The 19,599-nt window shown below is 39.7% G+C and overlaps 1 protein-coding gene across 2 annotated transcripts; it reads right to left on the bottom strand.

Annotated features, from left to right (window-relative positions):
* Positions 1-1,177: 1,177 nt before the first annotated feature.
* ncaph (non-SMC condensin I complex, subunit H) lies at positions 1,178-18,359 on the bottom strand. Of its 2 annotated transcripts, none has more exons than XM_049579678.1 (18): positions 18,236-18,359; positions 16,940-17,162; positions 16,710-16,800; positions 16,392-16,484; positions 15,649-15,766; positions 15,308-15,456; positions 14,121-14,310; positions 13,850-13,932; positions 11,062-11,255; positions 10,484-10,629; positions 9,875-9,981; positions 6,887-7,006; positions 6,430-6,537; positions 5,336-5,479; positions 3,722-3,832; positions 3,485-3,561; positions 2,970-3,045; positions 1,178-1,565 (listed from the first exon to the last, which is right to left on the bottom strand). In XM_049579678.1, exons 2-18 carry the CDS (start codon positions 17,155-17,157, stop codon positions 1,506-1,508), a joined length of 2,085 nt encoding a protein of 694 aa, XP_049435635.1. In that variant the 5' UTR covers positions 17,158-17,162; positions 18,236-18,359; the 3' UTR covers positions 1,178-1,505. The 2 variants fall into 2 exon arrangements, with proteins under 2 accessions (XP_049435635.1, XP_049435634.1); XM_049579677.1 differs by having other exon boundaries at positions 18,254-18,352.
* Positions 18,360-19,599: the final 1,240 nt, after the last annotated feature.

Here is a 19,599-nt window from a genome sequence, read left to right as displayed (position 1 = left end):
CAGCAAACTATTTTACAGTGAGCCCACAGCAAAAGACCTACCAGCAAGAGTCAAAGTCATTATTGTTAGAAGACAATTACAAACTTAATTTCAATTCACTAATCAATCAAATCAATTCTTTCAACAAGTAATCAAGTAAGCAAAAAATTAGTCACAGGAATGAATTGATTTGTTAGAACACTGACACTTCTGGAACACGGGTTTATATAATCTTTACTGTTTTGATGTTTTCAACCAAAACAGAAATAAGTGTGCTAATATTTCATTACAGCATACTCATTACATTTAATACTCATAGTGCAAATGTGAAACTACACCTGCAATATGAACCTAGCTCACTTTGAATCTCTGAATGCAACAGGTAATGAAAGAATGGGTCGAGTCTGTGTAGGAGTGCTTTACATCTCCTGTGTTTTTTTTTTCCATGTAATGTCTGTTTGAGTGATTCTACAGACCAACAGTCACATGGTAGTATTTAATTTCTACTAAAGTGTCAGAAATGCACTGTCAGGTCAAAGTTGACAACATAACATTATAGCTTATTTTCTTGATTGTTGTATTGCTGATAGCAGACGTGCAATATGATCATTGCAGCTCATTCCATAACACAATAGCCCAGTATCTCTTCGTCAGCAGCAACGTTCCATGTCACAGATCCCATTTGATTAGATAAGGGATGTTGTTTGTGGGAAGAAAATGATCCACATTAGGAACTGATAATGTTGACATTGTGGGATTAGTCATTCCTATTCATTTTTTTTTTAAAAAATTAATCATTGACAGTAAAATTGAACTCTAAGAAAGACCATAGAACTGCTGGGGCTTTGCTGTCTTTCTCAGCTGACTGAGTGACTCCTCCCTGTCCTGTAGCTCCTTAAAGTACTGATGTCATAACAAGTCCCACCCAGCCAGCCACACCAGCCCTGACCAACCGGTTTCACCTCTATGTAGGAAGGCGGTGGTAAGGCCCGAACACTGCTCATTTACTGCTGTCATGTGAGACAACCTTTGCAGGCTGCTCTGAATCATAAGCAGTTTAAAGCAATTATGACAATTTTGGAAAACAGTCTGCCTGGAAGTCTTTAGCAATTATGCTAAAAATACTGTCTATTGCAATACTGAAAACATAATTGGAGTGAAGAAGGCCTTATGACTTGGAATGAAGCTCTACAGCGCGTTTTAGAGAAAAGCTTTTATTTCTTTTAACAATATACATTATTTGTGCGGTGGTCGAGCAGTTAAATAATCTACACACAGGAGAAGCGTCGACAGTACAGAATAAAGGAAAAGGCAAACGCTACTAAAAGAATAGAGGCAGATTTGACCTTTGAACAGTTCCTTATTTCATACTGTATTTGCTAGAAAATGAAAAAGAAAAAAAACTAAATCTAAATGAGAGCATGTCACAGAGAAACATCACATAATATACAGTAAAGGGTAAAAGAGATGAATAAGGAGAACAGCAGCCATTCTCAAACATACAACATCCCATTGCTCATTTCTCCTCAGCGGCCTTGTCTGATGATGATATCTGACATGTCATCAACCTTCACCAGCTCCAAATTCTGTAAAAAGACAAAACATATTCCACATTTTACACAACAATCAATAGACATGATTACATTTTTTAAATAGACAGCCACATGTCCTTATAAGACCACTTCAGTTATACTGTTTGTAAGACATAGCAAAAGGTTTTGTACACATTTTACCCTTCAAAATCCTTTCTGTTTTACATATTTTAGTGAAGAACACTACTATGAGCAGCCGAATACACTACAGTGTGTATTAAACATGTACAAATTTCTTTAGCTTTGAGTACATTATAACACTCAGAGCAGGAGCAAATAAAGAAAAAAAGAGTGGCTATTTTTTTTTGCAATTATTTATATACAGTGTTGCCTCAGTATTGCGGTTAAGGTTACCTCGAGTTAAGAGTACTTTTGGGACTTTTCAGAACAGTGAATCATACCTGATGTTGATTTTCCCCAAGAGACCAATGTACCTGCCTGAATCAAACGGCATTTTAAGTCCACACAGATGTGTAGACATGCCAACATACTTGCTTTGTCGAGGTTTCAAGATTGGAGCAAGTAAAAACAAACAACAATGTTGGACGATATTGATAAGATGATGACAGCAGCCTCAATAGCAGCATCTATCTTGTCCATAGTGGTCGCCATTTTTATAACTCCTCACCAGGTTTGGCACACAGCTTGACAACTGTGTTAGTCCCATCCATGGAACTGATTGGCTAATCGTTAGTCCCCCCACAGCTCGCACTGGATCGATTGTTTTCTAACTGAGAAACTGCTGTTTCATGTCACATTGCCAGACTTATCAGTCAACATTGTGGAGTGGGTGGATTTAAAGGTCTGTACTCAGGCAACAGCCACTTAGCTGACCCAGAACAAAGACTGAAACCAGTCTGTAACAGCTAGCCTGGCTCCATGCAAAGGTAACAAAATCTGCTTTCAACTCTAAAGCTCATTACATAACATGTTATTTCTCATATGTTTCATCCGTACAAATTTCAAGGGGCAAGGTTATGTTATGCACTATTTTTTGGCTGGGAGAAGTTATCTGGCATCCATTGAAAAAGTTGCCACTCCCAGCCAAGAAATAGTGTGGCACATGATCCCTTGCAATACCACGAATTGGCAGATTTTTTCCTCTGTACACTGTCAGGCTTGCTGTTTTTTTTGTTTTTTAAGTTTTTTATGCTAAGCTATGCAAAGCAGCTGCTGGCTGTAGCTTCATATTTAATGGACAGATATGAGAGTTGTATCGATCCTCTAATCTGACTCTGCAAGAGACTAAATAACCCTAATCCTCAAAATGTTGAGTATTATTTAACATTTTCAAAACCTTATACATATCAATATTTTTTTCCTGGACTTTGACCAACACAACAATGTAATTTCCTTTTTGCCTATTAAAAACCCAGCCATAACAAAAAAAAATATCACCTTTTCATTGGCAAGATGAAGCAGAGCGACAAAAGCCAGAGGCACCGACAGATTCTGAGCCATCGTGTTTGGTAATCTGGATAAGACAGGGACAAACAGAAGAGAAAAAAGAGAAACAGGCATAAACAATAAGTGTTACATTCCATCAATCATGCTCTTCAACCTAGTGCATTTAAGGCCCAGGACACATGCTGTATCTTTAACTTCCTGGAAAACACAATGTTGAGTGCTGGGTGCTACTCTTACGCCTACTATGTGAGTGCAGAGCTGATCTTCTTCCAGGTGTTGTTTGTTAAGTGTGTATTAGGCCTACAATGTTCTTAATGGGATTTAAAGACTGTGGCCAGTTGTTATATTCTACATATCAAACAAAGCAATGTATCTCTCCAGATGAAAATAATTCTTTGCAATAATAAACACACAAAAGAAGATTGTATTTGAATCTACACCTCCATATATTATTGCTCCTCATTAGTGCTAGGCCATGGCAAGCATGGTAGGAGGTCTGTTGGTACCTTTGAAGAAGTGTCTTTGTGGTCTGACTGAAGACTTTCTCCCCACACACTTGTGGTTTCTCCACAGTATCCACCTCCTGTAGGGAACATCATGATATGAACTGATAAAACAGACTAGTACAATGAGCAGTACACAGATATACACATCTGAATTTTTGACTGGCTGCATATCTACACTACCCACCAAATGTGAGCAATGAACACAGACCAGAGTTTCAGTCAGTCGGTGTTATTTACCTCTGTGGGTTTTTCTGGGCTTTCAGTCAGGAGAGTCCACATGCCGTTCTTGAGTCGCTTCATGTCCATTTTCTTTGCCGTCTTAGCATAGTTGATCTCAATCTTGTTGACCTACAGAATGCACAATAATGTAAGTATAAGCGTGGAAAAACTGCTGGCAAAAAACTTTTATCATAATTAGTCCAATCCATGATGAGTACAATCATTTGCGTAAGGGCCCTGACACACTAACAGGTCCACAGATCAGTGTTGGGCCGTCAGTGATCGTCTGTTTGCTCTACTTTCTGCAGTATGTCCCGCACTGTCTTTTTTTGGGGGGGACAATTCAGTATGCTGAATTAGCGTCGGAGATGGTGGAGCCCGTTGGTAAGTGAATCTCTCTAACTGGCAGTTCAGCTCAGCACATGAGTTGAGAAGAAAAATGAAAGTGAGCCAAGTAAACAAACGTCTAAAGTCGAGAGGACGTGATATCGAAACAAACTTGTTAGCCATTGAGCTCTATAGCAGAAATGGTAAATATCCTTTGTTCTTTTAATATCTGGTTTTGTTGTTATTGTGCTCACTGGCTAACTAGTGTCTTGACTCTGTCCTGTCTGTCCTCCGGTTTCCATTTTGAATGACAAACACAGACGACTGCTGCCTGCTAGTATAGACAGTTATTTCCTCTCACACAGGCATAAAAACATATATGCTAGGGGGCTATTGGCTGTAATCTTTGCGGTGTGGTCAAACGCAACTTTTTGGCTGAGACACAGGTGATGTGAGGCGATGCAGCAGTAACAGTCACAAGTCGCTGTTAGTTCTTTGATATCGGTCTGGAGTGTCTGAGCCTTAAAATGTGCCCTTAACCTTCAGGCTTACAAATGCCTAGTTCATACTACATGACTTCAGCTATGGTTTTTCACCTGCCATCGGGGAGCTCCCTGACAAAAGCCCCAGTTCAGAGCACTGTCGCTGTTGGCTTGGTACTCATAACGTTGCACTCGGGAGTTATGTGTGAACTGTTCAAAGACACGAGCCAAGAGGCTCTCAAATGTATTGCAGACGTTCCCCAGATATCTAGTGTGCTAAATGTTAGAACCTGTTGGTGAGCTACAGCCAATGAGAGCGCACACATGGATTGAGGACAGAGACATGTGGGGCTGCAGCACTTTCCAAGGTGACAGAGACAGTGGAAGGGAAGGTGGACTATTGCACACAATGTTTCTGTAGGTAATTATTATCCTAATAACTTTCTTGATATGCTGTTTTGTCACTTTTTGACTCTGACACCAGCTGGACCCCACATTGTATCGACCTGTGCATCATGACATACTCACTGGGGATTCCTCCTGGTGAAAGATCTTGTAGTATGTGACCCTGTTACCGGTCATGTATTGTGAAAACTATGACGACTTCAAGACTCCCGATTGCAAGACAGCAAGGTGTGTAGTGTGAACTGTACAGCAATCTGACGACTTTGAACATTGTGTAGAGTGAACTTAAGTATTTTGTCAGGTTCAGAGTTACAGACTGTAAAAGATGTCAGGTACTAAAATTGTACTTTAAGAAATTTTGAATTCACCATTGTACAAAGTTGCCATCTACAGTGCACTAAAACCTTGTGTTACTTACCCTGTGTGGTTCAGGGACCAGATCCTCCTCCCCATAGGTTGAGATGCCCTCTAGAGCTTGAGAGGGTGGAAGTATACTGTCACCTGAAGGCTGTGTATCGTCTGAACCAGCATACCCTTCGACGTCATCATCACTGTCTGCCCCCTGAAGAGAAAGATGGACAGATATGCCAAAAGATTGAAAATCTGAGATGTGGTTCCTAATCAGTTTTAATTGCTGATGACAATCCTCTATCTTTGGTTCCTTGGGAGATAGGAAGTCCTCACATTTAAGAGTACAGTATTTGGTTTGCCAACAGAATCATCCAACAGTGGAAGATGGGCTGATAAATCACAGGTTTGATCATGGTAAACTGCCATATGCCCTTAAGATCCTCCCTACTCACCCACTCTCAATTCCTCTGCTGGGGTGTGCCATATCATATCTTATTATACCAGTATTAATCTTAATGTGATTAAAAAAGTGTCACATCATGATATTAACAATATTGCTTGCAGTGTGTTGCGTTTCTGTCATGCCCCTATTTGGAGAAGCAGACTTGAGTCTGACATGCAGCTAAGCAATAACTTAGCGGTCAGCAGCAAAATGTATTTTAGCTCCCTAAAAAATAACATTATTGTAAATTTATGTTTTATGGCTGTTGGGAGAAATCTGCCTTCGGGGGACTTCAGCCAGATTGCCCTGACAATTGAGAAAAAGATCATGGTTTGGGTTAAAATAAAACTTCCAGAGAGGGCTCTCTGGCAGAAAGCCCTGAGGGTTATTGTTCTGTTTTGTACGTGTAAGTGGAGTCAGTATAAAGTAAACTTTACTGGACTCAAGTGGTTACAATAATTTATATTATTTATGTGTTGTTTTAATCTTTTATGGCCAAAAGCAGGAGAAAAAAAGGGGTGGCAGCTTCTTCTGTAACAGACTGTGATAAATGGGCATATAATATTGTCTCATATTGATCACAGGCCCCTGAATTACATCAAATCGAAATTGTATAATGGTAGACTTTGTGCTATCAGCAAATATTGTATTGTTGTCCAAGAATCGATATACAAAAACCCCAGTTAATCAAAAGCCATACAAACAGGCTGAGTTCAGACCTGAAGCCCTGGACAGAAGTTGGCTGTGTCATTGGCGTTGTTGTAGTCGTAATCTCCAATGCCTTCTCCAAGCTCCCCAGACAGCCTCTTCTGGCCTTCTTGACTCAACTAGAGCAAAAACAAAACCAAACACATCCTTCTGAACACAACACAAATGATGTTTATTTAGTTAACACATCACAGACAATCTTTTAGTTACAGATACTCAGAGGACATTATATGATGACTGCTAGCATGTCTTTTGTGGAAAGTCAAATGTAAAAGGCTAACGACTGCGAGAATTATGAGATTGCTGTACATTTTTTCTGATCCTTGTCTGGACTGAATTGATAATGATGTCATACTTCAGCCAACATACAACTAATTTCAGTGCTGAAGTTGATGTCCATGTTTGTGCAGTTCTACCTGCAAACTCTTCCATGAGCTCCATCAGCTGACAGGAGTAATGAAGACTCACCGAGATGGAGGGTTTGAGGCTGAGCTGGGACAGAGTCTCTGGGGGAAACTGGAAGTCTGCTGGCAGAGTTGTTTTCTTATTGCTTGCACTCAGGGCAGACTTGGTGTTAGTGGTGGCAGCCTGTGAAAGGAAGGCAGACAATGCCAGATTCACTTCATATTCTCCTTTTGTTTTGTTTTTTTAGATTTCCTACATTTTTTAACTCACAAGCTCTTAATTTGACTGTACTGGGGGATTTTGGTCAAATTGCTACAGGCAGTGACACTGCTCATTAACTGAAGATTTTTTTGTGTATTGTGGAGATATGTGCCATTACATGCACTCAGTTAAGCAACTGTAGCTGTCTCACATGTTCATAATGATTGAATAATGATAATTCAACACTACCAGAGTAGCTTAATTTCCCGAATGTTGTCAGTTCAGGATAGAGTGCTGTGCTTGGTTAAGTATTCATCCTTGTTCATGAACAACTAAAACCAGACTTCCCGAATGTCAGGAAGACCTCCAGAGCTGTAGCTGTGACACCAGCTGCATCAAAAATAATTCCCAAAGTGGTGGCTGTTGTGTTGCTACGGCTACTACACCAAGTAGTAACACGTTATAGCCTTGATGCCTCCACATTTTGACAGATGAAACATTGTTGAGATGGACCACCTCTGGCTCTGTTGTTGGACCCTGTTTGTTGTTTGTTGGTGACTGAGTAACCTAGATTAAAATGTTGATGATTTGACACAAGACATTTTTTTAACTTAAGTTTACAATGAAAGACTGTTATGATTCCAGATGAGAACATGCAGGTTATTAAGAGATCATTATGATCTTTTGGTGTATTTGTCACAGTTCAATTTTCATAATTAAGAACTGTCTATATCTATACATGATAAAATATACGATTAAATACAGTACAAGGTATGTACCCTAAAAATGAACCATTTCAAATGTAGTTGGAGATACCCCTGAGTGAAAAGACATAAAATCAACTAAAAAATTTTGACTGTTAAAAGACTGCTGGAACCAGATTGTCCGAAGGTAACAACACCTACCTATCAGCACCTTTAAAACTCGCCAACACATTATAGCTTAATTGTTTAATTTGTACAAAAAATAATTAATTATTGAAATTTGATACTTCTGGACCGAGCAAGGTTTGCTTTTACCTCATTTCATGTTTTTATGCTTAGCTAAGCCAACCGCTGGCTCTAGCTATATATATATATATATATATATATATAGTACAGGCCAAAAGTTTGGACACACCTTCTCATTCAATGCGTTTTCTTTATTTTCATGACTATTTACATTGTAGATTCTCACTGAAGGCATCAAAACTATGAATGAACACATGTGGAGTTATGTACTTAACAAAAAAAGGTGAAATAACTGAAAACATGTTTTATATTCTAGTTTCTTCAAAATAGCCACCCTTTGCTCTGATTACTGCTTTGCACACTCTTGGCATTCTCTCCATGAGCTTCAAGAGGTAGTCACTTGAAATGGTTTCCACTTCACAGGTGTGCCTTATCAGGGTTCATTAGTGGAATTTCTTGCTTTATCAATGGGGTTGGGACCATCAGTTGTGTTGTGCAGAAGTCAGGTTAATACACAGCCGACAGCCCTATTGGACAACTGTTAAAAGTCATATTATGGCAAGAACCAATCAGCTAACTAAAGAAAAACGAGTGGCCATCATTACTTTAAGAAATGAAGGTCAGTCCGGAAAATTGCAAAAACTTTAAATGTGTCCCCAAGTGGAGTCGCAAAAACCATCAAGCGCTACAACGAAACTGGCACACATGAGGACCGACCCAGGAAAGGAAGACCAAGAGTCACTTCTGCTTCTGAGGATAAGTTCATCCGAGTCACCAGCCTCAGAAATCGCAAGTTAACAGCAGCTCAGATCAGAGACCAGATGAATGCCACACAGAGTTCTAGCAGCAGACCCATCTCTAGAACAACTGTTAAGAGGAGACTGCCGAATCAGGCCTTCATGGTCAAATAGCTGCTAGGAAACCACTGCTAAGGAGAGGCAACAAGCAGAAGAGATTTGTTTGGGCCAAGAAACACAAGGAATGGACATTAGACCAGTGGAAATCTGTGCTTTGGTCTGATGAGTCCAAATTTGAGATCTTTGGTTCCAACCGCCGTGTCTTTGTGAGACGCAGAAAAGGTGAACGGATGGATTCCACATGCCTGGTTCCCACTGTGAAGCATGGAGGAGGAGGTGTGATGGTGTGGGGGTGTTTTGCTGGTGACACTGTTGGGGATTTATTCAAAATTGAAGGCACACTGAACCAGCATGGCTACCACAGCATCCTGCAGCGACATGCCATCCCATCTGGTTTGCATTTAGTTGGACGATCATTTATTTTTCAACAGGACAATGACCCCAAACACACCTCCAGGCTGTGTAAGGGCTATTTGACCAAGAAGGAGAGTGATGGAGTGCTGCGGCAGATGACCTGGCCTCCACAGTCACCGGACCTGAACCCAATCGAGATGGTTTGGGGTGAGCTGGACCGCAGAGTGAAGGCAAAGGGGCCAACAAGTGCTAAACAACTCTGGGAACTCCTTCAAGACTGTTGGAAAACCATTTCAGGTGACTACCTCTTGAAGCTCATGGAGAGAATGCCAAGAGTGTGCAAAGCAGTAATCAGAGCAAAGGGTGGCTATTTTGAAGAAACTAGAATATAAAACATGTTTTCAGTTATTTCACCTTTTTTTGTTAAGTACATAACTCCACATATGTTCATTCATAGTTTTGATGCCTTCAGTGAGAATCTACAATGTAAATAGTCATGAAAATAAAGAAAACGCATTGAATGAGAAGGTGTGTCCAAACTTTTGGCCTGTACTGTATATACCTTATAGATGAGAGGAATAATCTTTTCATCTACCTCTTGGTAAGAAAGAAAATAAGCATATGTCTCCATTATCACACCAATCCTTAAAAACGGAATATGTCGTGTTTGTACTATGCTGTGTACTTACTCTTGTGGTGCGGAAGTAGGTGTCGAAGTTGACATCATCATTGAAGTCTATTTCAAAGGTCTTTTTGGGCTTCCGTTTACGCGTCTCCTTGTCTGGCAAATGGTCCACTATGGCAGATTAAGTACACAGAAACATACGGTGAGACAGATAATTGTTACTCTGCCCACATTCAGCAGGAGAGGTCAACCATCAGAAAATCATGTCACCTGTTACAGAAAATGTGAAAGCCTAATGTATCCCTTGAATCACAGAAATAAGCCTAACGTGTATACATAATGTTGCAGTATAACACAGCATCCAAATGCATTTCTGCTACATTTCTGGCATTATATATAATGGGCTGACTAATTGGCTGAAACTAGAATCACCATGGTAAGCTCCACATTAAGACAGCACAAAGAGAAGAAATGCAGCAGGTTGAGGCCACATTAACTCCCATTACAAGACATTAAAAGCAAAATATGTTTATCGTTTGGTTTTAGCACTAGTCTGCCTACATATATCAAGTCCATGGACAAATAATAAGCAACATGTCTTGTTCAAGAGCACTTCTCTACTTTGACACCTCAATTGTCTCTTATTATGTGTTAAACTATAATATTCACTCACACTTGTGCTTTGGCTTGAACTGCCAGTAGCTGGGTCCAGCCCATGTGGCCATGGTCCTGGGGCTGAAGTATGAGTACTCCCTGGGCTGAGAGGACAGCTGTAGACACATGGTGGTGATGTCTCCTTCTCCGATTGGAATCACATCTCTGCATCACCATCACACCAGCGTGACAAACCATTCAAACCAGCATTAAGAGTTGGGTTTTGACCCATTCAGTATGGTCTAACAAACCAAATACATATTCTCCTGGTAGTAATAGGCAATGCAATTACTTTACTCCCAAGATTACATAATGCATTTCAAACTTGCAAGCTTAAGTAAGCATTAAGAAAAAGAGGCTCTCTTCCTGAAGGACATTCTCTTATCCTAACACAAGGTATAAACAGCAATAGGAAAGCAAAGAGATAGAGTGCAGACAGAGACAGAGAAAAGGGGCGACCTCTAGAAAGTTGAGCCTAACACTATAAAACAACATCAGAAAAATAAATTAATCTGAAGGTCTGTGGTACAAGAGTTCCTCTACCTCTCAGCTGAGGACAAACATTATTGTTAACCAACCTACCATTCACCATCTTACCTTCCTTTGCCAGAACCAGAGGCCTCACAACCCTCCTTGTATTCCTTGTTTTTCTCCTCACAGTCACCCAGTCCCTCCTCATAGTCAGCGTCAAAGTCAGGGCAGTCATCTTCTTCAGGCTCAGGCTCGGGCTCAGCGTTCACATCATACACGAATTCGCCTTGCTTCATCTTCTCCAAAAGCTGATTCATGGTCTGAAAGAAAATGCACAATCACACTGTCTCTGTAAATAAAAGCATGCAGTTGATTTGACTGAACCAAATGGCTGTAGATCCTGAGCTGCAGTCCTAGAGAAGATTTCTGGATGTGAAATTGGTTGTCACCGTAGTCTTTGCAGCATGTTGACATGCACATTTTAACAGCAGATATCAGGTGATGCATGCATTGGTCTTTTTTTGGTGAAGTTTTTTAAAGGTCATCTTGATGCGTTAGCGCCCTGACAGTAGTGTCCCTTAGACAAGATCTTAACAACTGGGCACTATGGTTCCAGCTTTGAATTGAGAGCCTGTAAGTTCTTACCAACATCTGCTCCTTTTTCTACAGAAAAGTATCTGCTGTTTTTTTTAGCATTTGTGTGCTTATATATCTGCATACTGAAGACTAGGACTTAGGGATGCACAATAACTTTTCTTTTAAACCGATAACCGTTAACTTTCAGTTCCTAAAGGCCATATATATATATATATATATATATATATATATATATATATACACATACCTAAGATCATGACATCAATACTATGAACAAAACCAAAACAGTTTTGACTCTTTAAATGAAGAGATATTTATTTTTTCCAATGAAAAACTATTGGCAAGCATCTCAAACATTTTTGTAAAGATATCAAACAAAAAACCTATTTGATATCTCAAATGAACATCAATTTAAATAAGGTGCATTACTTACTGATATAAAAATAAAGGCCCCTTGAACTGATGTAAATACGTGCATCGGGATTACAAACTGAAAAAGTTCATTCCAGAAGTTCAATATATATATATATATATATATATATATATATATATTTATGTAGAAAATGATTGCACTGAACAAGTTAGACTTGTCTATGTAAACAAATAAAACAAATAAAATAATAAAATAAATAAATGACATAAAAATCAACCAGCCACCCTCCTCCCCTGACAAGTCCCTTCATAAATAACGAACAGTCCCTAAAGTTTCTCCTCTGTTACGCCACATACTTTGTGCCGCTATGGCTCAGCTGTTCAGGTACTTTTGGGCAGTCATGACAACAAGTTATTCACCTGGAGCCGGACTTCTTCGCCGGTAAGCCGTTATAATGCGCCGCCGTATTTGACAGGAATACGTATTCCTGTCTGTGACCCTCGTTCAACCCACAACCGGCGGGATTCGCCTTTACTGTTTATCGCCACACTGCCGACATTTTACTGTGTCCGTCACCGCACGCTGTTTGATTGTGTTATCAAAACACGTCGCTATTATTCGGCCTTGCTTTTCACTTATTCCACCGAATACCGAATGTGTTTTTTTTTTTTTTTTTGCAATATTCGGCCGAATATATTCGGTGCATCCCTAAATAGGAGCCTTCCCCCCCACTCCTGCTCTCCTCACTATACTGGCTGCTGCGCTGTGCAAGTGCACAGATGTCTCAGAGTGGTGGTGCGTTTGCAAAAATGTTTTGAAGGAGCAGCAGCGGCGGCGACACGCCGCTGCTAAATGAATGTAGCGGAAACACTGATATGTACTGTGGAGTTTTAGTGCCGCGGCCTACCGTTGGTACCAGTATACCGTGCAAAGTGTGTGAGAGAGAGAGTGTGCGCATCTGTGTGTGTGTGTGTGTGTGTGTGTGAGAAAGAGAGAGAGTGTGTGTGTCTGTGTGAAATCATGACCGAGTTAACGAGTTGTTTTCCGACATGAGGGGGTATTCCTGAATCTTCCCAGTCAGCAAGAGTTTTTCTGATTATGCCGACGTCACTTGAACGCAGCATTCACTGCAGGCCATTCAGGTCTCCTAGTGGGAGCGGGGCACTGCCGTGCTGACAAAATTATATGTTATCGGGGCTATTCGTCATGATATCGGACTTATTGAAATGACTTAATAATTTCCTGTTATCGGCCCGATAGTTATCGTGCACCCCTACTAGGACTGTCACTTTATCAAAAAGGGTGTATAACATCTCCCATCAATTGGCTATCACACACAAAAACATTTTATACTAACATCACTGTCTGCAGCAGGCAATAGAAAAATGTTAAGACTTAGACTTTTTAATACCTTATAAAAAGTTTACAAAATATTGGTTAGACTAAGTGTCAACAAAATTAAGTGGCAAATCCATAAATACAAGCAGTTTAATAAATGGCTTAGTCAGATCTGCAGGATGGAGGCTCCTCTACCAAATTACAGAGCAGAGTGACAATTAACACCAAGTGTAGACGACTGCCAAGTCCAAGCACAAGAAGAAGGAATGTCCAAGAACAATTCACTTGTTCCTCACATTGTGAAACATGCCAAAATGCTTACATGCAATGGATTTACTGTCCCTGCTACTCCACACAATGTAACTTCACATCAGCACTGAGATGGTCACGCACGCTTATAGCACTACTCGGACATATTAAAACTGGTAATGTAAAGAGAATATGCTTAACAACAAAGGATCAAATGACTCTGTATGAATGTGTCATTTCCACCTTGAAGGATTACAAACATTTGAGAGGAACTGCTGGTTTTATATCACTTAATCTGAGAAATTCCCTCTGAACAATTTCTAATATCCGGCCTAGTGGTTAAACGGTTTCTCTGACCTGCTCAGGGTTCCAGCTAGTGAAGGAGAAGTCCTGCAGTGAGGGGCAGATGGCGCTTTTCTCCTGGGAGCGTTGCAGTCCGGCTGTCAGAAACACAGCACGGTCAGAAGGTGGTTTACCAAGTTTGCCAAGGAGCAGCTCAAAACATAACACAAAGCTAGCTACACTGAGGTTCAGACAAACACTTTTAATAGGACAGTGTATAATGACTACCTAAAAGTTTATGTTAATGAAAGAAACCATAGTTTTGGGCCTGTTAAATGCTTTTTACCCATGAATGGGGATGCAGGGACTCCCTGTGGAGGTGGAGGAGAGTACGAGGGTCTGGACTGCAGGAGGGTCATGTAGGAGGGAAACAGCAGCTCGCAGCGACTGTTCTCGCTGAAGAGAACTGACAGGAAGACGCCGGCCGTGCTGCTCTCATCAAAAGATGAGGCCATCCGCTGAAACATGGGGTCCACCTGGGTGGGTGAGAAAGACAGTTGATCAAGTCAAAAACAGTAAAATGACCTTCATTTATATTAATGTCCTTTGGTTATCTGATGTGAAGATCAGTTGGGTATGGAAAGGTGAGGCAGTCATAGTGGAGACCAAAGGTAATGGTTTGATGAGAGCTTAGTGACCCAGGTCTAATACATTATCTTTATCATCAAATATGAACTTATCAGTCCTTAGTCATTCAGTGGATATCAGGTGATTATAAAATTTTAATCAAAGATAGAATAATATACTGCAACTGGAGGGATGTTGCCTTAAGTGTCCTCTGATACTGATACACCAGATCAGTATATGGGCTGATATTAACATTTCATCAGTTCTACAGTTCTAAAAAACAAAAACAAAAACAAAAAAAACCCCAAACAAAAACAAAACAAACAAACAAAAAAAACAAAACAGCACTGTCAGTGCAATGCATTGAATTAGCCAGTAAAATGACAACAAGGTGAGAGGTGGGATTGGTGCATCCTCTTAACTTGATTGTAGAAAACAAGTGTCACACACTTTTGGCTCCATATGCATTTTTAAATTTTATTTTGATGGCCCAAGGGTCGAAACAACAAATGTTTGTTGATCTAGAAGAAGAAGGCCGAAAGGCCGCACATCATCAAAATAAAAGAAATGCATATGGAGCCAGAATGTTTTCTTGTTTTCTACAATCAAGTTAATTGCCAGTTATCAGCACCTTATTATAATTCTTGGTGTGTGTTACTTTTATATTCTAAGCATCCTCTTATCTTAACAAGAGGGGAATTAATATTAGCATATAGCCCTGTTAAGCCAAAAGGTCCCAGGAACATTCCCTTTGTATCTACTGCATCTGAAGAATAAAGTATTATGTGAACCCTAACTAGAGAGAGAGAGAGATTTGCAATTTGTCCAACAGCACAGCTGTCTTCCTTTTAGACTTACGATGGGTGTCATCCAAAATAAAATTGTTCTGTTAAGATAACACCATACCTCACACTTCCTCTCAGACTCTGCACTATTGATGTTGCTCAGGTTCTGCTCTACTGTCTTCTTAGGAGGTCTCTTTTTCTTCGGCTGTTTGGCAGTCACTTCACTTGCTGCAACCCCATCATTATCTCCGTCTTCCCCCACACCGTGGTCTGAATATGCACAAAAATTGAGAGAAACAAAAAGCAGTCTCAGATAACAGAGCAATGTGAGCAGACCAAGATTTACATCCTGTAGTGCAGCCCAAACAATTCTGCATCATAACTCCAGTGTAATTCAGTGTATTCAAATGAAAGTCCAAAACACATTAAAGTGAGAGAAAATCACATTGCTGAGACTCTCACCTTCTCCAGGTTTGGTCTCTGCCCCCAGGCCACCCAGCACTCTGTAAGCGTCAGCATGAACAGCATCCACCCTCACAGCATAGATCTTTGTACTGGCATCTAAAGTGCCAGCTGCCACCTTTAGGAGGACAAACACACAACAAAGAGTCAGGTCAAGTCAATTTTACTTATATAGCTAAATATCACAAACTTCGAAATTTTCCTCAAGGGGAAACGCAAACATACTACACACTGCATGTAAAATAAATTTGCTAATCATGCATTGTTACCTATATATATATATATATATATATATATATATATAGATATATATATATATATATATATAGGTATATATCTGCAGTTATATATTACCTATATAACTGCAGATTGTTCAAATAAAACACTGTGCTCCATGGTGTATTTTAAGACTTGAATGCTCGACTTCACTGGATTCAAGACCTCTAAATGATAAGGGAAACTGTTTCATTGAAGTAAACCAGCTCAATGGTTATCACCCATCTGATATGAAATGAAAAATATCCAAGTTACTGTACAGCTTTTCACATTTTTGGACAGCTGACTACAAAGTCTGTGTGTCTAGGCTTTTCAAGGTTAAACAGGATAAACAGCTTTAGCAGATAAAGTAAGATACATTTGATTCGACTTCATTAAATTATTCAAAAGTTCAAAGACTTCTGGGGAACCGAGAGAATATCAAAGGCTTGAAAAAAGTAGCCGAGATAAAAAAAAACCCCTCAAACCTTGAAGTTTGTGAGCTCAGAATCCTTCTGTTTGAGAATATCAGCCATGTAATCAATCAGATGCAGACCAAAGGCATTTTTCGTGGTGATTTTCTGTCAAAAAGAAAAAAATACATTAGTCTTTGATTTATTCCTTTGAAGTCTTAACTCTCTCCATTTCAGAAGTAACATACATACATCTTAAACAAAGGGAAAATGTAAGACAAGAAGAAAACACCATTACATTTCCTGTGGAATTAATTATTTTAACACTCCAAAAGGCAAACTGTGAGACAGTGAAAGTCAGTCTCTCTCTCTCTCTCTCTCTCTCATACTCACATTCTCAGTGGAGAGTTTTATGCAGGTGGAGTAATGCTCTGAGATCTGTGCATTTGACAGCTTGGGCACGGCAGCAGGTGTCCCCGAGACACTGCATACAAAAATGAGATTATCTTTAAGAACTTATGATACATATTAGCAGGGTGATGAGTAAGAAAGCCATGGCTTTAAGTCCTGCTCAAAACACAGCCAAAAGCATGATTTACAAAACCTTTATCTCTACAGCTTACCTATGAGCTGCAGAGTCATTAAAGGAGGAGTCAGTGGCAGCCTGAAGGTCAATGACTCTTGACCTTCGGCGCTGACGTCGTTCCTGCTCATCATCATTGCCGGGAAAGGCTGCCAGCAGTGGAGTGCTGCAGGCTGCAGGGGACAGACCCTTGTTCTTAAATGAGGACGACGTCCATCCTGAACGTATATGGGAGGCGGGTGTGGAGGCTGCACTCATTTTAGCTGAAAAAAAGAGAAAACCACAACAGGTTGACACAGGCCCAAATTTCACCTTTAAGAAAAATAGTTAGGATCATGTTTTCATGTTCAAAAAGATAAAAATAAAGTAGGTAGCAGAATGTTACACATACTCAATGTGTTGTTTCAATGCATTTGACAAGCTGATATGACAATGTTCATTTTAACATTTTTAAGTTGAGTGGTTAATTGAGCATGGAATTGGACGGAAAGGAGAGATAGAAAAATATACAGTATTTTGAATGCGTGTATAGAATTACTTGCAGTGTGAGAGAATATCGGTCTTAGAAAAGTGGAAACCATCTATGTTTTTGTGCTTATATTTTACAGTTATATTATAAAGCTAAATCTGACACGCTTCTCTTCTCAGTGAGGTGCACACAGTGATTCATAATATCATGTAAACGTAACGATTCAAGTGGAAATTCAAGAGAATGTGAGAAGAATCTTGGCTGTCCGATGAAAACAAAAGATATACGCATGTACACCACAGAATTAGATTAGCAGTGACGTTTCATTCCCCCCCGTCACTGAATTTTACTCCACAGCCAACAACTACATGTTTCCACGTTTGACTGAATAGTTGCGCACTTCTGCAAATTAACTTGTAATGACAAAGATTAGATAGGTTTCAGCCTTCACCTTTTAAGGCACCAACCCTTTCCACCCACAGAAGGTGCCACATAATGTAACTTATGTATAAAAACTTAATGGGCTACGCATGTAGATCCTGTGTCTTTCTGGTGGAACTTCACGTTCACTCATAAAGAAAAGGACTCCAACGGGCTCATAATGTTAAATGACCTGGAGAGTATTTTTTGAGAAAGAAAAATGTTTTGTTAACACAGCATATTTGCTAAGGTACCATACCGGTCTAATAACATGCTGAAACCGAATAAAACAAACGTTGCCCCAGCTCTATGAGCTAAGCTAACTTCGCATACAACTTAGCATAACAATGCTAGCTTCGGCTAGCATTAGCTAATATAAACGTGTTCTCACTATCATTGTTGGCTAACTGGCTAACTGACACACAAGGACTTAACCACAAAACTTACTTGGTCCACTAAACGTACCTCGAAATGTCTAAAATCCGATGTGGCTTTGCTGCGTCTCGTTATAATTTGTAAAACAGCATCCAGAAAACAGACCGGAGTTTTTCTTCCTGGGTAGCGTTTGAATTTTTGCGCCGAACGGTTTACGTAACAAGACCATACGTCATGACGTTAACCACGCCTACTCAGAGGTTTTCCGTTTGACTCACTAGCTGATCAGCCCAAAAAATCATTATTTTATTAGTAGACTTGTAGTTGTTGTAGTAGAGAAGTAGCAGTATTGTATTAATCTGTTCTTTGATAGACTATTGTTTCTTTTAATTTTATGATTCTGTTTTCTTAAAATACACTTTTCAGACTTCATCAAGCTGAGTTAGTGAGATTCTGCTCAGTATTTTGTACTACATGAAAAAAAACCTCATTGTGTAATAGGCCTGGCTGTTTCTCCAGTTAGTGATATGCCTTGTTGCTGCAGCTGCACTTTCACAATTGGTAACAACGCTGTTGATAGCTCTCATAAACACTTTATCCAGACATTGTATTACGTGACACAATAATCTGTATGCACATTTCCCCCTTCTTTGTATCACTTGATTCTTTTGATTGCATTGAACTAGGTCATGATCACTGATAATTTGATGAGCCTTGTGATTCTCTGAGTGGTCTGTTCTTTCAGCAGCATAATTATTAGGGCAGCTATCGGAGGTGATGGGGAAACGTTGCTCAACCGTGTTTCTTATAATCCTGCCAGATCAGGCAGGATAGGATGGGGACTGAAGGGCACTCGGCTGTGACTTAGTAAAATAAAACTAATACCGTGGTTCAGTTCACAGCAGAACAAAACAGGCATCACTCCCACGTGCATCATTCTCACTTTTATCATTAAAATTGCCTCTGAGACAAGTCAGCACACACAAATAAACAAACATGTAACTGCCCCTGTAGGCCATCAATATAATTTTGAATATGTCAAAAAAGACATACAATGACATGTCCTAGCTGCAGTGTTCCATTGCATTTACCTTTACCACCATACAACAGATTTCCTTTTGACATCTGTCACTTTTAGTCAAAGTTTTATGACTTATCTTTCATCAGTATGAAAGCTGATATTGTTTTTTTTTTTGTTTTTTTTTTTAACAAAACACACCATTTACACCCAGCCAGTGGGCGGCCTAATGTCTCTTAGGGCTTTCCTTGTTTTCTAATAACATAAATTCACATTTCATCAATTCAAGTGGAAATCTTCATATCTGATTCTTAAAATGGAATATTACTACAATGAAGTTTCTGTCAATTACATAACAAGTACAATAATTCATATTATGTAAAGTGGCAAAGATATATGATTTTTTTAATGTCTTGTC

The sequence above is a fragment of the Epinephelus fuscoguttatus genome, linkage group LG6, assembly GCF_011397635.1.
Source record: "Epinephelus fuscoguttatus linkage group LG6, E.fuscoguttatus.final_Chr_v1".
Classification (NCBI taxonomy): Eukaryota; Metazoa; Chordata; class Actinopteri; order Perciformes; family Serranidae; genus Epinephelus; species Epinephelus fuscoguttatus.
The sequence above is the reverse complement of the archived record's forward strand: the minus strand, read 5'-3'. Positions and strand labels throughout refer to the sequence as shown.

What these genes read in the sequence shown, in the direction of transcription:
- ncaph (XM_049579678.1), bottom strand. Translation starts at nt 17,157, where the DNA reads ATGAGTGCAGCCTCCACACCCGCCTCCCATATACGTTCAGGATGGACG. An exon ending in CCTACTTCCGCACCACAAGA is followed by an intron (nt 7,007 to 9,874) that starts GTAAGTACACAG and finishes TTCCTTTCACAG; the next exon opens with GCTGCCACCACTAACACCAA. An exon ending in GCCTCAAACCCTCCATCTCG is followed by an intron (nt 6,538 to 6,886) that starts GTGAGTCTTCAT and finishes TTTTTGCTCTAG; the next exon opens with TTGAGTCAAGAAGGCCAGAA.